Source organism: Pteronotus mesoamericanus, unplaced genomic scaffold (assembly GCF_021234165.1).
Source record: "Pteronotus mesoamericanus isolate MK-2021 breed Mesoamerican mustached bat unplaced genomic scaffold, CSHL_Meso_final contig_220, whole genome shotgun sequence".
In the NCBI taxonomy this organism is placed as follows: domain Eukaryota; kingdom Metazoa; phylum Chordata; class Mammalia; order Chiroptera; family Mormoopidae; genus Pteronotus; species Pteronotus mesoamericanus.
Window position 1 is genome coordinate 19,794 of NW_026555091.1, and position 21,320 is coordinate 41,113.

Genomic DNA, 21,320 nt, shown 5'->3' on the forward strand with positions numbered 1-21,320 from the left:
TTACTACCATGACTAATATTTAATTCTTTGAACCTAGATTATAATTTAATAGATTAAAAGAATGAGGCTCAATTTAGAGCAGCAAGATACAATTAGTAAACTTTGGGAAGTCATTTTCATAAGAGTCTCATCAAAAGAAATACCTTAATTTTTTTTTTATTCATAAGAATAACGCATAAAACAGAGAACAGTTTCACAAAATAAAAACCACTGCCACTGTCATGAAGACCAGAGGTGGACAGAACATTGCCAGTACCTCAGAGACCCTCCCCTGTGCTCTCCTGAGGAGAGAACCTGTTCTTTCTCTTCGAGTAATCATACTATTTTATGCTAATCATTTCCTTGCTGTTTTGTCATTCACATTAATCATTTACGGACTCCTGTAATAAAAGACAGATTAACAGAGAAAAACAGACTGAAGTTTATCAATATGTAAACCTTCTGTATACATGGGAGATACCCAGGAAAAAATGAGTAACTCCAAGATGGCTTAGAATTCAGGCCTAACTACCATCTTAAGAGGGGGAAGGGGAGAGGAAGTGATTTTTAGGAAATGGGCCCTTAGAAGAATAGATAGGAGGAATGATGGTTTGTGACGAGGTCTGTGTGGGTGTGGTGTCCAGGTCTCAGCTCCTCCCCAGTGATGAGAGCCATCTTCTCCGGCTAACGAAGCACCTCCCCCGCCCCCCGCCCCCCCCCCCGCCGCCCCCGCCCGGCGTCTCTGACAGTAGAGTTCCTTTTGGAGACTCTGTCTTTAGGCAGGTTAAGGGGAGTTCAGAGGAAGCCTCTTTGAGCATTTGTTGTTTTTTAAGTGCCTGATAGCAAATAATATACTACATGGCACATTTTCGGGAGGCATATTCTGCTGCCCTTCTCTAGTTGTGGTTAATTTTTATCATTCCATTCCATGGATACACCACAATTTATTTAACCCTTCCATTGTAGGACGTTTGTTTCTGTTTCACTGTTAAGAAGACTGCTGATGGGAATATTTTGTTAGCATGTATTCTGGTGCACGTGAACTCCAAGGGTGGCCCTCTGCCCCCCAGCATCGGAGGCGTCGCTGTGAGCTCGTTAGCCCTGCAGAATCACGGGCCTCACTCTCACCTGCGGACTCCGGGCGGGGGTCCAGGGGTCTGAGACAGGCTCTCCAGAGGAACCTGTGTGCACGAAAGTCTGAGAGTCACTGCTCCGGCTTGTAGAGCTTGGAGTGGAGTTGCTGAATCCTAGTTCATACATGCCTTCAGCTTTCTTTTTAACAGTTTATAACAATTTAAAAAAGTGTTGTATCAACTTTGACTTCGGATGGTGGTGCTGGGAGTCTGTCGTTGCTCAGCACCTTCTGTAACAAACAGTACTAAGTTTTATTTCTTTTAATTAGAATTCCAGTGTTTTCTGAATTCATCTTTCACTGTAGTTGGCTTTTACTTTTTTCAGATTTACTGGGAAAAGATCGACTTCTTAGAGTTACTTAAGCCTTTTAAAAATATTGTTAGAAAAGTTTTCAAGTATACTCAGAGGTAGAAATAATACAGCGAACTAATAAACTTCATATACTCATCACCCATATATACCAGTTATTTATATTTTGCTGTATTTGCTTCATCTATCTCTTTTCTCTGAAATATTTTAAGCCAGATCCCAGATACCTTATCTTTTCACCCCATATAATTAAATGTGCACATCTGAAACACATATTTTCTTTCCATGATAATATCTTTATCACTGAGTGCTTTTTATATTTTAAAAAGTCAGAGCAACATAGTAAAAACGTGTAAAAAATTCTAAAATGACAAAGCAATAGCAGTTTATAAACCATTACTATTTATGACATTGTGAATGAGATTTTGAATGAACTTAACAGTCTTTCAGCATTTTCTGCACCCTATAATGTATTCAGCTAGGTAATCATACTGAATGTTTTCTCTTTCATCAACAGAATCAACATTTAGCTTTCTTAAACTGGTTGATTGACCTAGGTTTTACATTTAGGGATAAGAAAATGTTTATTATCGATGAAGCAGTGAGTATTTTTTGATCGTCTGATCATTTGTGAATGTTGGTCGTTGCCGGATACCTGTAAAAGAACAGGTAATTTTCAGGGTAGATGGGAAGGTAAAAATGAAATATTCTAACACAAAAGGTTGTTAATAATTTGGGGTTGATTTTTGCGTTATATTGATTCAATTAAATACTAAATCATGCTGATCAGCAAACTGCAGATATGTGGCATGTAATATATCTTTTTTTAAAAATGTCAGTTAGTGGTTGGAAGAGATGAAGCTGGATGGAGGTTAAGAGGGAACAGACAGTGCGTGGCTTTATATAGTGAATAAAAACTGCGCGTGAGTGTGTAGTAAGAAGAGTGACATAATCAGACATGTGCTTTGAGGCGGGCCTGTGAAAACAGTTTGGGGAAGGGGTGGGCTAGGGCAGGTGTGCATGGAGGTAACTGCAGGTCCAAGAGAAAATACAGGAGCTAGTTATCAGGATGGTGACAGGAGTCTAGGGAAGTGGTCGGATTTGACAGATATACTTTAGAGGCGAAATATGCCTGGTTGGCACTGGATTCGGAAGAAGCAGGCGTGGCTTCGGAGAAGCGGTGATAATTCTGACCTGGCCTGATCGTCGCCATCGCCCACACTGAACCAGCTCATTATTTCTCAGCTCTCGGGTAGGCTCAGGTTTTTAAATTAAGTTTACTGGCAGCTTACAGACAGAATTCTTTCCAAAATGAAAATTTTTCAAAGGGGCTTTCCTAGTTCCCCGTTTTGAAACAAATATTCAGACAGTTTGAGTCATTTTTAATGACTCAAACTCCAGGGATCCACAAACTTTCAGTAAAGGGCCAGGTAGTAAATGTTTTAGGCTCTGCAGGCCATTTGATCTCTGTCACCTCTTTAGTAGTGTGAAGCCAGCTATAGAAAGTATATATATTCACAAGACTGTATGCCAGTAAAACTTTATTAGTGGCCACTGAAATTTGAATTTTCATCAGATTTTCATGTGTTACAAGATATTATTTTTCTGTTCATTTTCTCTTCTTTTCCCAGCTATGTAAAAATGTAAAACTGTTTCTGACCCCAGGGCTGTGGGAAAGCAGGTGGATGTGTGCACTTAGCCCCCGGGTCCACCGTTTGCCAGAGCTAGCCCAAGCGCAGCTTCTTTACAAGGAATGGTCACGATAAAGAGCAAATAAGCTGTAAGGTAGTTCCTTTTATTCCTAAGGAGCTATAAATCATTAAGTCTGCTATTTGATCCTTCCGTTTGTGAGTTTGGGGAGGCCCAAGAGACAGGAATGCACAGAGAAACAAGGAACTGTCAGCAAGCTCAGCATAGCTAGGGAAATATTTAAAGTAGAGTGAATTCCCTGAAGAACTGTATCTTTAAGAAGGTAATTAACACCATACCAATGAGAAGTAGTTTCCAGAGGTCAGCCCCTATGGGAAAGGAAGTCAGTAACTTTTATCAGACTAAATACAAATATGTTTTCTTAAAAAAAAAAAAAAAATAGAGTTGGGTTATAGTGTAGTAGTTGGGAACTGGATTTGTACTTTGGAGTTGCCATTTCTTTTATTTAGCCTTTGCTCTTCTTGGAATGTCATGTATTAGTTATTGTACATCTTCTGCTAAACTTAAAAACTCTTATCAACCCTTTACTTCTAAATCAAGTTTGACATGATAAGTCTTAAGGATTAAATTATGCAGGCATGGTGTTAGGAATTATTGGCAACATTGGGTCTGATTATTTTAGTACAAATGTAGTGGGCAAAGTTTTATCTACTTAAAAGCAATACTGATTACAGTCAGGTCCCCAATTGCTAAAATTAACATTATTTTGATTTTGATACTGAACTGTTAATGTATGTTTAGCCTTCATTATTCCCTCTTCATTTGTCATGATGCTGTAAAAAAAATTAAATTATCGACAATAACAGAAAATACTTTCAGCCAAATATATTTAAGACTTTAAAGCTGTAGTTGCCAAAAGAGCATTTAAAAAAATCTTACCAAATTTTGTTAGGTACCTTTTGCATTTCACTAAGTGTCTAAAAAGAGTTATTCACTAGAAAATGTAGTGTTTGTGACCGTAGGTTTATGTTAAATACACACACTTGCGACTTACTATATTAACATTTATTGATAAGATATATCTGCAACATCAAAGCCATATTTTAATGGAAAACAATGGAATATTTAAGTGATATATTTTTTTAACCTGGTGTTTTTTTAAATAATTTTTTGTTTTTCAATTACAGTTGCCATACAATTTTAAGTGTACCATATAATGATCAGAGAGTGATCACCCTGATAAGCTTAGTACCCACCTGACACTGTATATAGTTATTACAATATTATTGACTCTATTCCCTATCCTGTACTTTACACCCCTGTGACTGATCTTATAACTGGCAATTTGCACATCTTAATCCCTTCTCTTTTTTACCCATTCTCCTAACCCCCCTCTCATCTGGCAATCATCAAAATGTTCTCTGTGTCTATGAATTTGTTTCTGTTTTGTTTTGTTTTTAGATTCCACATGTAAGTGAAATCGTATGGTATTTGTCTTTCTCTGTGTGACTTATTTCACTTAGCGTAATAACCTCTAGGTTTATCCATTTTGTCACAAATGGCAGGATTTCATTCTCTCTTTTTTTTCCTGTGGCTGAGTTTTTTTCCGTTGTGTATATGTACCACATCATCTTCATCTATTTGTCTATTGATGGACATAGATGAAGCAGAGAGTCAAATCAGCAATTTAGAGACAAGGTAGCAGAAAACACCCAGTCAGAACAGCAAAAAGAAAAAAGAATTTTAAGAAAATGAGGATAGTTTAAGGAGCCTCTGGGGCAACTTCAAGCATTTCAAAATTCACATCATAGGGTCACCAGAAAGAGAAGAGAGAGCAAGGAATTGACAGCCTATTTGAAGAAATAATGATGGAGACTTCCCTAACTTGGTGAGGGAAATAGATATACAAGTCCAGGAAGCAGAGAGAGTCTCAAACAAGATGAACCCAAAGACACCTGCACATAATGAAAATGCGAAGATTAAAGACAAAGAGAATCTTAAAAGCAGCAAGAGAAAAGTTACTTACAAGGGAGCTCCCATAAGACTGTCAGCTTATTTCTCAATGTAAACTTAACAAGTCTGGAGAGATTGGCATGAAATATTTGAAGTGATGAAAAGTAAGGCCCTAACAATCAAGATTACTCTACCCAGCAAAGCTGTCATTTATAATTGAAGAACAAATAAAGATCTTCCCAGATAAGAAAAAGTTAAAGAAGTTCACCACCACCAAACCAGTATTACAGGAAACATTAAAAGGACTTCTTTAAGAAAGAGGAAGGAAAAAATCAGATACGAGTAATAAAATGGCAATAACTCCATGCCTATCAATAATTACTTTAACTGTAAATGGATTAAATGTTCCAATCAAAAGTCAGGGTGTTGCCTACAAGAGACCTATTTCAGATTGAAAGACAGACCAAAAGGGATGGAAAAAATACTTGTATCAGACAAAATGAATTTTCAGGCAAAGGCTATAACAAGAGACAAAAAAGGAACCAGCAATTCCACTTTTGGGTATTTATCTGAAGACACCCAAAACACTAATTCAAAAAGACATATGCATCCTTATTTTCATTGCAGCATTATTTACAGTAGTCAAGCTATGGAAACAACCTAATTGAGATTTTAAAAATAATTGGCTACAATTTATATTGTGATTTTTTTGTTTTAATTATCAGTCATTTTTGTCCCTTCTCACATTTGAAATTAGTACATTAGTACATGGGGAAAGGTAGGTTTACTCATCATATAAATGTAAAATACAACAAGGATGGGCACATATATTTCAAGTCTAATTCTAAAAGCTTAAAAATGTAAAATGTTTTGCATACTTTATCCCTGTACATTATCTGTGGCCCACTATTTTTTCTTTCAGCACTGTTTTTCTTTTTGTGCAGTACAAAGTACAGTGAGAAGGGAAATGCAACTGTAGAAAAGAGGATATATTGTTATTCTTTGCTCTGCCTTCCTATTTTTCCACCTACATTCTTACTGCCTATAGCAGTAGCCAGTACTTTAGACCCTTGTATTTTCTGTTTCTCTTTCAGCCTTCTCAGTTAGCTAATAACTTTTTTGCCTCTTTGTTTTAAGTCACTATTCTTGGGGCAATCCTTTCTTTAGTCTCCAATTCCATGTTCTAAGTTGCTGTTCTTGGGGAGATCCTTTCATAGTCTCTAATTCCATCAGAGTGAATGAGATCAGTAAAGGTTTTATGATTTAGTTGATCGGGGTGAGTGAGAAAAGATTGTCTCCTTTAGGAACAAAGCACCCACTAAAAATTTTAGGGTTTTATTAAAAAGCCCTTTAAGAATGTATTATTCCCTGTTCTTAAACATACACACACATTTTATGGCCTATTAGGGAGAATTTATACCGTGATTATCAGAGAAGATGCGCCTCTTATGTTGGCTCTCCCTCATAGTTCTGTGGCTGAGTGGAACATTGATCATTTAAAGGTATGTTTTACCTGAAACAGCAACAGAAATAACTAGCACAGATTTACATGAAGAAAGTAACAAATTGGAATTTCTGTCTCTTCAAACCTATGATCTGCACCTCATCTTCTCCTACTCTCTAGAAAATGCTTTTACATTTTTTTTGTCATAGATTTAGATTTAATTTTGATAGTTAACAGCACAGTAAAATCTCCATGTTGCATGTGAATGTTCATGTAGATGTGCAAGAGGGAGACCAGGAGGGAGGGAGGTGAGGGGAGCGGGGAGGAAAGGAAAATGCCGTGAGCCGTGGCCTTGACATGTCCTGTAGCTGGCCGTTGAGAGCTGCCATGGTTAACTTGAGCACCAAGGAGAGAATTGAGAGAGAACTCAACACTTTCTCTCTGAGTGGGAGAAAGGATATATTAGAGGAAGAACATAGTTGTTCATTCAGTAAATATTTTTTGACTTACCTACTCTGTTTTGGCATGGTGCTGTGAAGTTGATAAACATCTTGATATGAAACATGAAGAAGAGACATTTTTAAATCATTATATTTTTGAGTTCAGTGGTATATTTGAAAGTTCTAAAAGCATTTGACAATGGTTTCATTATGACTATAACTGTGCCTGTATTTCTTGAATACATTTTAAGTCTAATGAAGTCTGGTAACTACGTACTAAAAGCAGTACTTTTTCATTTACATTTTAAAGAGATTTAGAGCTTTAGTAAAATTCACTGAATGTTTAGTAAATAGTTTTTGGCCCTGCCCGGGTGGCTCAGTTGGTTGGAGCTTCATCACATGCACCAAAAAGTTGCGGGTTTGATTCCCAGTCAGGGCACATACCTAGGTTGCGGGTTCGATTCCCCATTGGGGCATGTGTGGGAGGCAACCAGTTGATGTTTCTCTCTCATACTGATGTTTCTCTCTTCTCTCTCTCTCTCTCAAATCAATGAGCAGATGCTTAGGTGAGGATAACAAAAAAAATTTTAAAGTAGTTTTTGGAATAGATAAAACATGGTAAGACAACTAATATAAATATGATAGGAACAATATGCATATCTTACAGAGGGAACCTGAAATGAAACAGGTGATAAAGAATTACAAGCCATGTAGGCTCTACCCAGGGTGACACTTTAGTTCTAGAGCTAATCATCAAACTTTGGTCATAAGTTTTCTACAATGAAGGGAACTGGAAACAAATGTTTAGAAGCAGACTATTTGGAGACCTTGAGCTTACTGAGAATTTTAGCTGTGGCCTGTACTGATTTTTCAGGGTTTTGCTTTGAGCCAGTAAGTGTAAACAGTTACTAACTGTAGTGGTAGAGTTCACTGTAGTAATTATTCTGAAATTTATAGTTAAAATTTTTTTGCCCTTCGTTTGACTTTGGTGCTGAGTTAGGGCCGCGGCAGCTTGTGGGTATCACTCAGGTGGGCAGTGTCTTGGATGAGAAGCTGTGACTCAGAGGTGTCTGTCGCCACCTACTATGTGAATTCCCAGAGCAAAGGCCGTTACCCTATCCTTTGCCTCCCCACTTCCCCCAGCTGAGAAAATTTCAGAGCAGAAACTGTTTTTGTCCTATTTATGAAAATAAACGAATAGACTGACTTTGTTGAAGCTCATGCTCAGTTCCAAAGGCACACTAATCCTGCTGCAGTGTGTAGGTGCGTGACCCCCAAATTCATGTTGAAAACCTAATGCCCAAGGTGTCGCTACTAGGAAATAAAAAAGCCAAAGTATAGGGTGAGAAATAAAGCTAATGGGATATTTGGTTGGGCAGGGGGTAGAGTGGGAGAAAGAAAAAAAAAGTTGGCAGAACATTGATTGATAGGCTAGAAGACAATAAAAGGAATAATAAAATAATGAAAAAATAAGTAGGAAGCAGGCAAAATATGGACAATTTTGTAGTGTTGTTTTTAGAGGTATAAACATTTATGCATGTTCTTACTGCATTTTATGACTAAAAGATGGCTGAAAAAAATTTTTTTCAATTGGATGGAGGAAAATTATTGATTCTCTAATACTTAATCTCTCTGGGTTTCTGAGTAATTTCCTACATATAGGAATTACATTTGTTAAGATGTCCAGGATTTAATAACAGTATGGATTTTGATTTGCTTGTAGTTCCTAGTGTATGTTCTTAATGGTACCTGTTCGTTTCGTAGAATTTTGCCACTGTCCACAAGGAATATTATCTCTCCTTGAAAACCAGCTCAAAATAGATCCCCTATGATGTTTGCATGGGTAGAATATTTTTATGTATAAGATTATAAATCATTAGTGTAATCGGTCACGAATGCTTACGAGAGCAATCTGGTCGATGAGTGGAGCACAGAGTGCGATGAAAAGAGAACTAGTCCTGGCCCAGTTGCTGCCTCGTTTTATGACTTTGGCAAAAAGTTGACTTCAGTGAGTTCTCTTATCCGTAGAAGGAGATTAGAGTACATGCTCCCTTAGGTCCCATTCACATCCTCGTAAACTTGCACCGAAATGGTGTGGGAGCTAATTACAGTGAACATGGAGAAGCAGCTCTTCTTGAACAGCACTGAGGGTGTTGTTAGGTGCGCCTCGTGTAAAACCCGTGAAAATGCGGGTCCCTGAGTATTTTTGTTTTTTTAAAATCAGGAACCAAAAGAGGGAAAAGAAATCACTTGACCACACACTTTTCTTTAATCTATAATTAAACCTTCAGGGTATATTTTAAAAACCATCGTATAACATTTTGTGAATCATTTTAGTATGCTGATATTTAACATTTAAATATTAATATTTAAATATCTAATATTTGAGTGCCTGCTATGTCTCTTAATAAACATACTTTGCTTTGGAACTACAAAAAACAATGAGGTTATAATTTTCACTTAATAATTGCTCTGTGCCTTCTTTCCATTCTTATCAGAAATAGTTCTTTTAAAAATAATATATGAAAAAAGTAAAGTGACAGAATTGTTATGAATGGGTAGATAGTGGAAAGTAATGACTTTCCCTAATGGACTTAAAATATGATCTTGACATAAACTGAGTTTTTCAGGAATGTTTATTATGCAGATTGATGTATACTGATGATTTGTGGGTTCATCAAAGATTGCTTTTGATGATTTATAGAATTAGGTGTTTAGGTTCCTCAAGGATTGTTTTTTTATGACTTGCAGAATTAGGTATTTAAACATCAAATCTGGTAAATATGTTTGTTGAGCAAGGTTAAAATGTAGTCGATATTGTGCGTGGGAACATTTGCTGTCATTTTTATTTTGTTAGAGATATTTTTGTCCTTTATATGAAGTAGCTGTCATTTATTAAACAATATTGGTTTTACTTAAATGTTCCCTTTCGCTTCTTGAGCATCTTTCTTTTATAGCAGAAGTTTTACCTATTAGAATAGAAAACCATGATGGTTAGAAGACAGGTAGCCTGCTGCTGTTCCTGCCTGTGGTTATTTAGGTAAACTGGCTTGCATTGTCTGAGAACAGTTTTTCACAACAGATAATCCTGTATTTGTCGAACTCTGCCCAGGCCCTACTGGCAAAGGAGATGTGTTTCTCCTCAGTTTGCATTCCAGGGCTTCTGCTCTGTTATGTATTATATACTATAAAACTTTGCTTGCGGAAGTGATTTATTTACCGTTCTTTTGGCATGTATACAAAAGTTTTACCTTGAGACTGCATTATTTTAAATGCAGGCTATTCCTGCCTGCAATGTTTAGGACTCCTGCAGTCAGAATAACAGTAATTAGAATTCCCTAATCTGACCTCAGTTGTGCCCCTCTTGCCTCTAGAGAACTCAGGCCAAAGACACAATCCATTCATGCGTGCGTTCAGATTATTTATTGAGTCTTGCTGGATGCTAGGGCAAGGTGATTGACTAGATTACTTCGAAGGATATCGGGTGTCTACTCTGCAGATATTACCAAATTTGGGAGATAAAATCTACACAGAAGAAATGTTGTTGATGTGTATTAATGAGTGAGTGTTGTCAATGAAAGGAATATAGTTGCACAGGGAAAGACATGGTTTTGAGTTCTCTTTTTAAAAACTGAATTTATTTACTTTTAATTTTATTGACTTTATTGAGATGACATTGGTTAATAAATTATTGGGTTTCAAGTGTCCAATTCTTTTTCATCCACTCCCCTAATCTCCCTCCTTCTAACAGCTGTCAGTCCATTTTCTGAACCTGTGAGTCTGTTTCTATTTTGTTTATTTTGTTCATTAGATTCCACATATACCAAAAATCATATGGTATTTGTTTGACTTCTTGTACAAGGTTTCCTTGAGATGGTCAGACTTGATCTAGGTTCAAAGGGATGGGAGTACATTTTTAATGAAATAAGGGAAAAGCAAGGCAAATTGGCTTAAGATCAAAGGTATAGAGGTGTGAATGGTTATGTTCTGTAGGAGGAAAAAGATTAAATTGGCTACCCCAGAAATGTACTGGGGTAAAGGTGCAGAGATCATGTGAAAAGCTTAGCGTAGGGGAGAATAAAGCTTGTGTGCAGGAGTGTAACCAATGCTCAAGAGCCAGGGAGGGTCTGTGACAGAAAGCTTGATGGCGAAGGAATCAGTAGAACTGAATTCTGTCCCTTTTGATTTCTTTGCACTTAGATGGCTCTTCTCTGTAAGTAAGCAGTTCAAACCAAGAAAGTCTTTCGACTCTGTTTGTGTAATATTCTTCAGTTCCACTCGTGAAAACAGGAAATGGCAGCTGCTTTTTGTATTCCCTGGGTGGGGAGTTGGGGTAGCAGGTGGAGGTTACCTGACTTCAAAATCTCCTGAGCTCATCGTTCTGTGATTGAGTCTTTCCTGTGTTTGACATATTCAGTGCACATATGACTAAGGGAGTTTTAAGCCTCTTGGTCATTTCCTTCTAGAAATTTTTTATATCAGTCAATTAAATTACCTAATTGCGATCGGAAGGAATAGAGCTTTGTTTAAGGTAAAGTGTGGAGAAATAGTTTTGGTTTTGGGGAGACTCGGAGCGCTGGCCTTGGGTTGAGTGCCTTTGTAATGGGGGTTGGGGGGGGAAGCTGGGAGACTGCTACCCGCAGGAGGGGCAAAACATCGATTTGGATTATTGTATAGTCTGGCATCGGAGTCCTACACTGTCTCCACAGCAGCCAGCACAGGTGGGCTTTTTGTCCTTTCTTTGTGGGCTCTGGCAGGAGTGGGGAGGGCAGCTTTTCCAGAGTGACACTTTCTGGGGTCTGTATTTTGTTGATAGCTATCAACGAAGCAAGCGCATTTAGGTGGCTGGTTTACAGGTGTAGAGTGAAGATTTCATATGGAAAATCTCACAGGGCCAGGTAACTTTCATCTTCAGTTTGCCCAACAAATTATGGCAGGAGCAATTTTTCCACCTTTGAAAGTACAAAGCAGAAGCTCATCCTAATTTTTCCTGCCAGTAGGTGTATTTACCAGACTCAGTTGTGGTAGAAGGAAACTGTGCAAACAGTGAGTAAAAGAAGGGTTGGGTCACTGGAGATATAAATATGAATTTTTTGCCATAGCCATCAACAGTGGAAAAGGACAAGGTATTCACATATACCAGTGCTGATGGTATTTATTTTTAATGTATAAAGTAACTTTGATACAGCAGGTATGTCTCATTGAAGTGTTAGAGCAAGTTTTCCTTTAGTCTAAAGGGTCTGGATTTTATCATTAAAGAATCATTTAGAACTCTACTGTTTTAAGAATTTACAAAGAGTAAGTGGATTGTCTGAAAATTGAAAAGGGGACAATTTGCATAAATCATAGCTACTGTGCACTGAATACTTTGTTTCAGGCACTTTACATGCATTAGTGTAATCCGTAATCCTCACCAAATTACCAGCATGTAAGCAACATGACATCAGCCTTTTACAGGGAAAAGGTCGGTCCTGGAGGGCATCTGTGCCTTCCCCAGGGACACCTATTTGTGTGTAGCAGAACGAGATTTGTACCCAGGTCTTTTGGACTTCAAAGTCTGTGTTTTCACTAGACCATTAAAGCTATTAAGGAAGTAGACAAATAAATAAGTAATTAGAGTGCCTTGTGCTACGTCATCGTACAGAAGAAATACACAGGCGGGGAGGAGGATTCATTCAGCTTTGAGGTGGAGCATTTAGAGAAAGATTCCTCCAAAAGGGTGGCACCTGAGGAGGGTTTTGATGTTCTTTAGGGTGGGAGAGGGAGTAACAATGTCAGTGTTTGAGCACCTTTGCTTTTAAAGGACGGGGCAATACGGCTCAGTTCCACTGCTCCTTCCCTTCCATCGCAGCCTCCCTCCTTTCTCCACACAATGCGATCATGCCGCTTGTGTTACTTCTATCATTTTCACATTCTTGGCATTTCTAATGTTTATATACTGTATTGTAGCAGTAATTTCTACAGTTGTTGGCACACTTCTTCAGTTAAATAACACCGTGTGTAATACGCTGTGTGTGTGTGTCCGTGTGTCCGTGTCCGTGTGTCCGTGTCCGTGTCCCCCTAGCCTGTCCGTTCTTGAATTCTTTATTTGATTGATTATTTGGTTGGATCTTGAGTCTGACTTGAGAATACAGATTTTTTGAGGCCCACTCTTTTTCCCTTGTAAGAGTTCTGAAGACGGTCCTCTCCACAGCACAGACCAAATATGTGTCCCAAGCAATACATTCATTGTTCTGTAGATGGTTCGGAGTCTAGCATGATTTCTGCCGCCCTCACCCCTCAATTGTACAGACCTTACATTTTTTGTCTAGATATTTACTATAATTTTTTTTTCTATGTTTGATCATCTCTTTCTGTTCTATTGATTCCATTTTCCTTTTTGAGGGAACCAGTTTGCTTTTTATTTTCCATAAATTTTATCTTCAAATCAGTGTCGTCTTTGTTTTGTTTTTCCTAAGTCTGCTTTTCATGTTAGTGATGTTATCAGTAGCTTTGTCTATTTCTATCTGATTTTTCTGTCTTTTATTTCTGTTGCAATAAATGTGTTGTTATATCCAATTTATTTGCTGAACTATGACAGCCCTGTTTCCTGACTTCCTTACATGGTAGACTTGGCGCTTGGGTTCCACAGTGACCCCTTCTTACTGTTCATGGAGGAGTGGGCCCCACTCCAGCTGGGCTGCCGCAAGAGGGGGATTGTGCGGGGAAAGAGGAGCCAGCAGCTGCGGGTGAGATGTGTTCCCCCAGAATCCTTTTCACTAGGCCAGTGGATCCTTTGCTTTAAAACAGTTTTTAAACCTAAACCGAGGTTTAGGAAATACGCATGTATTTTGGAAAGATAAAGTACTTCGGATCTTACAATAAACGTCATTTTTCCTTTTCCCTGTCTTCCTCTCCCCCTTCCTCCTCTCTTTTTTTGAACCCTCTACTCTCTTCTTTCAAGGACTTCCCTTTACCCCTTTCCTATTAGAGATCTTGTTTCCTTGATCCTGATGTCTGTCTCTTTGTTTTTCTCTTCTCTACTTGCTTCCTTCTTTTAGTGGAGCACATGTTCTGGAAGTTTCTCAGGAGTGTGCCCGACTCTCCTTGTGGCCGTGGCATGAGAGCAGCCAGAGTCCCAGCCAGACAGGCATTTAGAAAGGTTCTTCCCCTCTTTGATTGAGTTGAAAGGAGTGCTTTGGAAGCTGTAACCAAAGGAGGCATTATGCTTCCGGAAGAATCTCAAGGGAGAAGTATTGCCAGCAACTGTAGTAGCTGCTGGATTGAGCTCCAGAGAAGAGGGTGGAGAGGTTTGACCAGTTAGCATGAAAGATGGAGATAAAGTTCATCCAGAATATGGAGACACCAAAGTAGCTCTAGACGACAAGGATTCTTTCTTATTTAGCGATGTTGACATTCAGGGGAAGTTTGTAGACTGAAATAAGTCACTAGTGAAATCACATCCCATGAAGCTGCCTGTTCCTTGAAAGTTCTGAAGTCTTTGATCATGTCAATAATTTCCGTATCTCTTTTATAATAAGCTAATGATATCCAAAATAAAAAAAAAAAGTATGCCCAAGAAGGAAAGTTTTTAATGCTTTACTTATTAGGGGAAAATGTATTAATCAAGTGTGAATATGTAGTAGTTTGAGTATATAGTCCAAATGAAATAATTTTCTTTAATAATTTTGAAGTTACCGCTTCATTTATCTTCTTTCAGGTGGTGCTGTTGTGACAATTAATGTCATTCTGATTCTGAAAGACAGTTGAACTAGACTCTCCAAAAATACTAATATCATGAAAGGCAAGAAAATAAAAATAAAAATCTGGGAAACTTCTAGATTTTAAAAAAGATTTTATTTATTTATTTCCTTATTTTTAGAGAGAGGGGAAGGGAGGGAGAAAGAGAGGGAGAGAACATCAATGTATGGTTGCCTCTCATATGCCCCCAACTGGGGACCTGGCCCATAACTCAAGTATGTGCCCTAGACTGGGAATCTAACCAGCGACTCTTTGGTTCTCAGGCTGGCACTCAGTCTATTGAACCACACCAGCCAGGGCAAGATATTTATTTTATTTTTTTATTTTTGATTTATGTAATTTAGAGAAAAGGGGAAGGGAGGGAGAAGGAGGGAGAGAAACATCAATGTTAAAGAGAAACATTGACCAGCTACCTCTCAAATATGCCCCCCAAGCAGGATGAACCCGTGACTCAGGCGTGTGCCCTGATTAGGAACTGAACAAGGGACCTTTTGGTTTGTGACAGTGCTGTTCTATATATTTTAACATCAATCTTTTTTTTTTTTTTAAACATGCTAGACTTTGTTGTTTTTAATCTCTGATGCTTTGTCCATTGTAATATACCTTAGTATGGCTACTTATTTTCATTTGTTGTATTAGTACATTCACTCAGCCTGTATACTGTCAATGTAAAAAGTGTCCAAATCTGTAGAGAATTTTTATAAGTTCATTTGAGCCAAATTGACAACATTGCCAGGAAGCGAGATCTCATGCTCTGGAGAATAATGGTTTTTTGAAGTTTCTTTTATACATTTGAAATTAAGGAGGAAAAGTAAGGAAGGTTACATGAAGGTGGGAGAAAGCAAGGAGGGCATTGGATTTCAGGATAGTTCAGACTCTGTGCCCTCTTGAGGGTGGTTACGCTTCAGGGCCTGAAAGAGAGGCTTAGTCTGGCATTTCTAAGGTGTGTGAACCTAGATGCCCAAGGACAATGAACAGGGCTTGCTTTGGGCAAAGATAAACCTTTTATTAAAGAAGCTATATGCCTGGGGCGTGACTGCCACCAAGACCTGTTAAGTTAGGAATTTATGATGGGATCACCTTGTGAGGTTACTTTCCATTACTGGGTTCACCATTTCATTACAGAACCTGAGTCCTTTTTTTTTTTTTTTTTTTTTTTTTGGCCCACAATATTGATGAGCTTCAGTTTGGGAAATTATGTCTCTGGCAGTTTCTTCCTCTAAAGTCTGTTTCTAGTTGGTTGGATGTTAAATCACCTAGATTAACTTCCTCATTTCATTATTTACTCTCCTATTTGACTTTTGGTTCCACTTCCTGGGAGATTAGAAAGACGGGGAGACGACCTAGTCTCTGGAGCCAAGAGGTCTGTTTGCTTCCTCGCTTTGCTGGTCTCTGGCCCTGTGCTTTATGTTGGTTACTTATCCTTTGTGTTTTTCATCTTTAAAATAAGGTTCATATTAGTACCTAATTCAGAGGATGTGAGGGTAGATAATTTCCTATTACATAGGAAATGTTCATTATTATTTTCATTTGGCATCAGTATTACCTCAAGTTAATATTCTTTTTATTTGAATTCATAATTTCTATCAAAAGGTTAATTATCAAGAGCTTTTATTACTTCTCTGTTCTTAGTTACAGCTGTTTCTTGTTTTATCGATGCAGTATAATTTTGAATTGTTGGGACAGTTGAGAAAATTTGGAAAAACCCTTTAACATATAAGATGAACACCAAAACAAATAAATAGAAACAAAAGAAAATAAATAGAAAAATATAGAAATTTTATAATTATAAGGTTTTTGGGGGGTTGGCAGTGCTGAAGTTTTCTGTTTCCTGCATTGACCGTTTTATCATAGTGCCCCCTTTTCTATTACTTTGCTTTGGTGCACAACTTACATGTTGGAGGCTGTTAAATTTCCGCCTAATTAGGTTCAAAATACATTTTGCAGAAATACACATGTCCCCAGTATGATGTCCTCAGTGAATCACAACCGGGGGACAGGTGTCAGCTTGCCTTTTTGTGGCGATACTAGGTTTAAACATTTGTTAAAGGTGGTATCGGCCAGTTTCTCCATTTTAAAAGTTCCATTTTAATCTTTGCTAATTGAGTGACTTTGGCTGGCTTCTTTAAGGATGTATAGTTATTATTATGTACTTTGACCTTCTTAAATTTAAAGTACTGTAATCTACCAATCACATCGTCACCCGTTTTGATCTTCAGATTGTCCACATTTGACCAGAAGAAGCCCTTTCAAGCTGGTTCCTGTGCCTTTTTGTATTTGTATCAGTGTTGGAGAACTTCCTTAGTCTGGCGCAACAAAACATTCCACATTCCCTTGTGTTTTCCCTGGCCCCGACCTGGAGCCGGCTTTACCTCCCAGGGGTCCTGATTTCTTTTCGTAGGGGAATGACTGAGACCCAAGATCTGCGGGCTGGGTCTGATTTTTGCTCCTGAGGTGTTACTGCTTCTAGGTCTGTGAGTGGACTGAGCTGCGTGTATGCATACACGCACATGCATTTTCATTTATATCTATTTGTTATATAGTTAAGTTCATTTGTTCCATTCATTTAATTTTAATAGGGATTTTCTCCTAATCCTTGCTTATTTTTTATTTTTTAACTTATGTATCATTAGCATAGTTCAAAACTGAAAAACTTTATTAAAAGGTATACCCAGGAATACCTTCTTCCCTTAGTATTTCACTACATTCTCATCGTCTGTAGGTAACATATGTAAACTGTAGTTTTGAAGTTTATCATTCCTTGTTTTTTTTCCTTTTTGCAGATACACATATACCTGTATTACTTACCCTTCTTTTTGCTCAATAGCTAGCATAACATGTACATTCTTTTTCATGTTGCTTTTTTTTACTTGATGAAACCTGGGTACCTCTTATCAGTTTATAGAGACCTTCCTTGTTTCTTTTTTCTTTTTTTTAATACCTGTGTAGACTCCATTATGTAGATGAATAATGGCTTATTCACCAGATCTGGTATGTGTTTCTGATCTTGGGCTATTTCAAGGGGTGCCACCGTAAATTACTGTGCATGTTTTAATTAAAATATGAATTTATCTTTCAAGATTCTATGAGTAGACAGGGATCAATTGATAGGGTTTTGGGGCTCTCACCTGGAGTCTCTCAAGAGGCTGTAGACAGAAGTTGGAGCTGAAGTCTGTTCAGCCAGAGTGGGAAGAGCTTAAAACAATGGCACAGTGCTCCAGCGACAGTGATGGCCCTTCTCTTGTGCCTCCTGGATCAGAAGCAGCAGCCAGCCCTCAGAGCACAGGTTCCCAGTATTTGGAGGACAGGATGTCTTTGTCCCCGCTGGCTCCTGCAAGCTCTGTGCAGGCTGCTCCAGGAACAAGTGCGCTGCTGCCCGTCCCGTGGCTGGGGAGGAGGAAGGGAAGCTGCTGCCATGCTAGAGCTAAAATTAACCACAACATACTGCTCTGGGCCTCCTCTGGGGGTTGCAAGCCTTTAGTGGATTCCTGAGTTCTAATCAGACGGAGGCCACCAGTACAGTGGGTGTCTAGGTGGGGAAACAGATTCCTCCGGTGCTTCTACTCTGCCATCCTCCCAGAATCCCCTTGCTGTGCATATCTTACTCGGTATTGTTGGGGACATACCTGCAGGGTGAGATCCTAGTAATAGGATTGCTAAGAGAAATACGTATGTAATCTAGTTAGACATTGCCAAATTCCGTTCTGTGGAGTTGTACAATTTTGCATTCCCACTAACAATGGGTAAAGCACCTTCTTCCCCACAGCCTCACCATGTATTGTCAGGCTTCTGAGTTTTTGCCATCTGGGATGATTAATGTTATCTTAATGTAGAAATAAAGTGAAGCCTAAAGAGAGAAAACAATATACAAAGAACCACCGGAATATTTAGTTTTTAAAATGCTTTTAACACAGCGTGAAAAACAGTGCTTGCTCAAAATTACTGATTTGATTTAGGACGTCGAACACCTGGATTAAGTCCCCGTGCCAAAACCTCCCCTGGGTGTAAGTTCTGCCCAGGGCAGCGTCCTAGCCTGACTCACCTCGTGGCTGTGGTTCGGTTCTGTAGCACAGCAGGCAGGCGGTTCTGCAGCACAGCAGGCAGGCGAGTGTCTCCGGGGTCCCCCGCGGCCACTGCGGAGGGAGTGCTGCCGGCTCTGGCGCGGGTTCTGGGCTGACTTCGTTGCCTCCGTGGCCCTTGCCGCCCCCTGCGCCGTTTTCCTGTTTGCCCATAGTTCTGCTCTCTTACGAGTTGAGCTTACATGAGCCTGCGTAGGTGCTCCTGTAGTCTCTCTCTCACCTGCGTGAGACTTTTTGCTTCAGTCCTTTACAGCTGACCAGTGTCCTCTCTTGTTGATTTTTAGTCATTTCTAAGAAAAACAATGGGCTCAGACCACCTCTGCGTGCTCCGTCTGATTGTTGTTCCTAGGTAAACTGGGAAGTTCTTGGAGCAGGTGCTCAGTGCCTTAGGAGTGTCCAGGGAGGGGGCAGGAGAGCAGCAGGGCAGCAGCGAGGAACTGTGGATGGGGCAGCTCGTGGCACTTCCTCTCCTTCAGAATGCCAGCTTGGTTTTAGTAGAGCACGTTAGGTGAATAGGTAGTAGTGCAGATTGAATACTACAGGAAATTAGCTAATATTTAGGTGTCAAGATTGAGAGATCCGCCCTGTTGGATGCTGCTATTTTCTGTTTGCATTGTGACTTTAGTAGCGTGGCATGGCAGCAGGGCCACTGTGCTTGAAGTCCGCAGTCTTAGATTCTAGACCTGATTTTGCTGTTCGGAAAGGCTTCCCTTTCTTCATCAGATAAATTTTTAAAAGGTCAGTGGAGTAGAATAGTTTCTAAGGTACTGTCTAGCTACAAAGACTGTGACAAAGCTTGTGCTATACCGAGCTGGGGAAGGTCGTTTCCACAGCAGGGTCAGCATGCAAAGTTGTCATAACAAAATCAAAACTTCAGGTTAATGTGGAAAAATTAGAAACGAGAATGATTGGGCCCAAACATTAGAAAAAGGGGAGTTTTGTTGTGAACCAGATTCTCCTCATTTGAACTTATGTTATTAGAGATGGAATGATCTTTATAAACTACTTTAAATGGGATACTATAGTCACAAACTCTTTTTCTAACTTTTAAGTTGTAACTTAAAGTTGTAACTTTTGTAAGTGTAATATTGAAGTTTTAAATGCTCTACGTCTTCCATGCTTTTTTTAAAAAAAATCATAGTTGGATATTCCAAATAGTTAAGTAACATGACTTTCTTTTACTTTTTAGGATTTAAGTGCCCTGTATGCTCAAAATTTGTACCCTCAGATGAAATGGATTTACATCTTGTGATGTGTTTAACAAAGCCAAGAATAACCTATAATGGTAAGTCCCATGCTTTAAAATAATGTTTTAAATTAGAATTCCCTTAGATTTTATGAACTTCATGTTCCAGGTAAAATTGAAGAGGCCAGAAGGACCATCTATGACCCAGGAGGCCAGCTGGTATCCCGGTTGGGCCTGGGCCTTTGGCTGCGCCATCTATTTCCTGATCACAGTGTCTCTAGATATTCAAAAACCTGGGAGAGATCTTCAGTGAGTTCTGGTACATTTTGAAATAGACTTGGAAAAAGAAATCAAACATTTCACTCATGACTTTAAATAAATGGAATAAAGTAAAGGAAAAATGAAATCTTTCTAAAAAATTTCATGAGTAGCCCTGGCCGGTGTGGCTCAGTTGGTTGGAGTCTTTTCCCATAACCAAAAGGTTGTGGTTTGGATACCTGGTCAGGGCACATACCTAGGTTGCAGGTTCGATCCCCAGTCCAGGTGCGTACTGGAGGCTACTGATAGATGCTTCTCTTGTTCCCTTCCTCTCTCTGTTCCTCTTTCTCTAAAAGCAATTTAAAAAAATCATTGGGTGAGCATAAAAAAAATCATGACTAGAAGGACAAATTTCAAAAACATATGAGAAATTCCAGATTTTTTAAACGTAGTTTGGTTTGAAAAACCCCTGAAGTGTATGAAGTTTTGTATTAGGAACTTGGGATAAAACAATGACTAAAGCAGAGATGGACCCTACAACCTAGGATCATCCAGAGGTTAATCGACCGAGTATCACTGATTTACTCTGAGACTTCGCCTCAGATTAAAAAACATGTTGTGAGAAGTAAAATTTAACATTGAAACAAACATGTTGCTTTGAGGAACATTTTTGCAAATTGATCAAGGAATCTCTGTCTCTGATAAAGTAGTGCTTTGGCCACACTGTAACACCGATGACAATAGAGCACACTTTCCCCTCCTTTTCCAGTGAGGAAGTAAAGGTGGCTTTTAGTAAATGGACCTGTTGACTGTATCCAGACCTTTTTGAACTATGAAGCTGAATTTAGCTACTTTGCATAACCTAGTCGAAATCCAGTTACTTAAATAAAAAGCATTTGCGTTTTACCTCAACTTTGAGGTAACAGTGACTGGGCTTGTTTCTTATACTTACTCCATTATCTTATCATTACCCTTTCTAATTACTCTGTTTTTTATAGGTGTCTTTAAAATAAATATCCTTAAATCTTAATACCCTGACCTTGAACTTTGAAAGTACAAATGTATTTCCTTTGACCATATAATGTAGTTGCATACAATGTTAGTATTCTGTACATTTACTTTTTGTGTAACATATCTAGAAAACAGTC

General features: G+C 38.7%; 1 protein-coding gene across 1 annotated transcript in view; it reads left to right on the forward strand.

Moving 5' to 3' along the window:
- ZNRF2 (zinc and ring finger 2) overlaps positions 1–21,320 on the forward strand; it is a 72,777-nt gene that overhangs the window by 19,554 nt on the left and 31,903 nt on the right. The window contains exon 2 of the mRNA XM_054571317.1: positions 19,918–20,013. Coding sequence (XP_054427292.1) covers positions 19,918–20,013 — 96 coding nt within the window. The remainder of the gene's footprint in view (positions 1–19,917; positions 20,014–21,320) is intronic.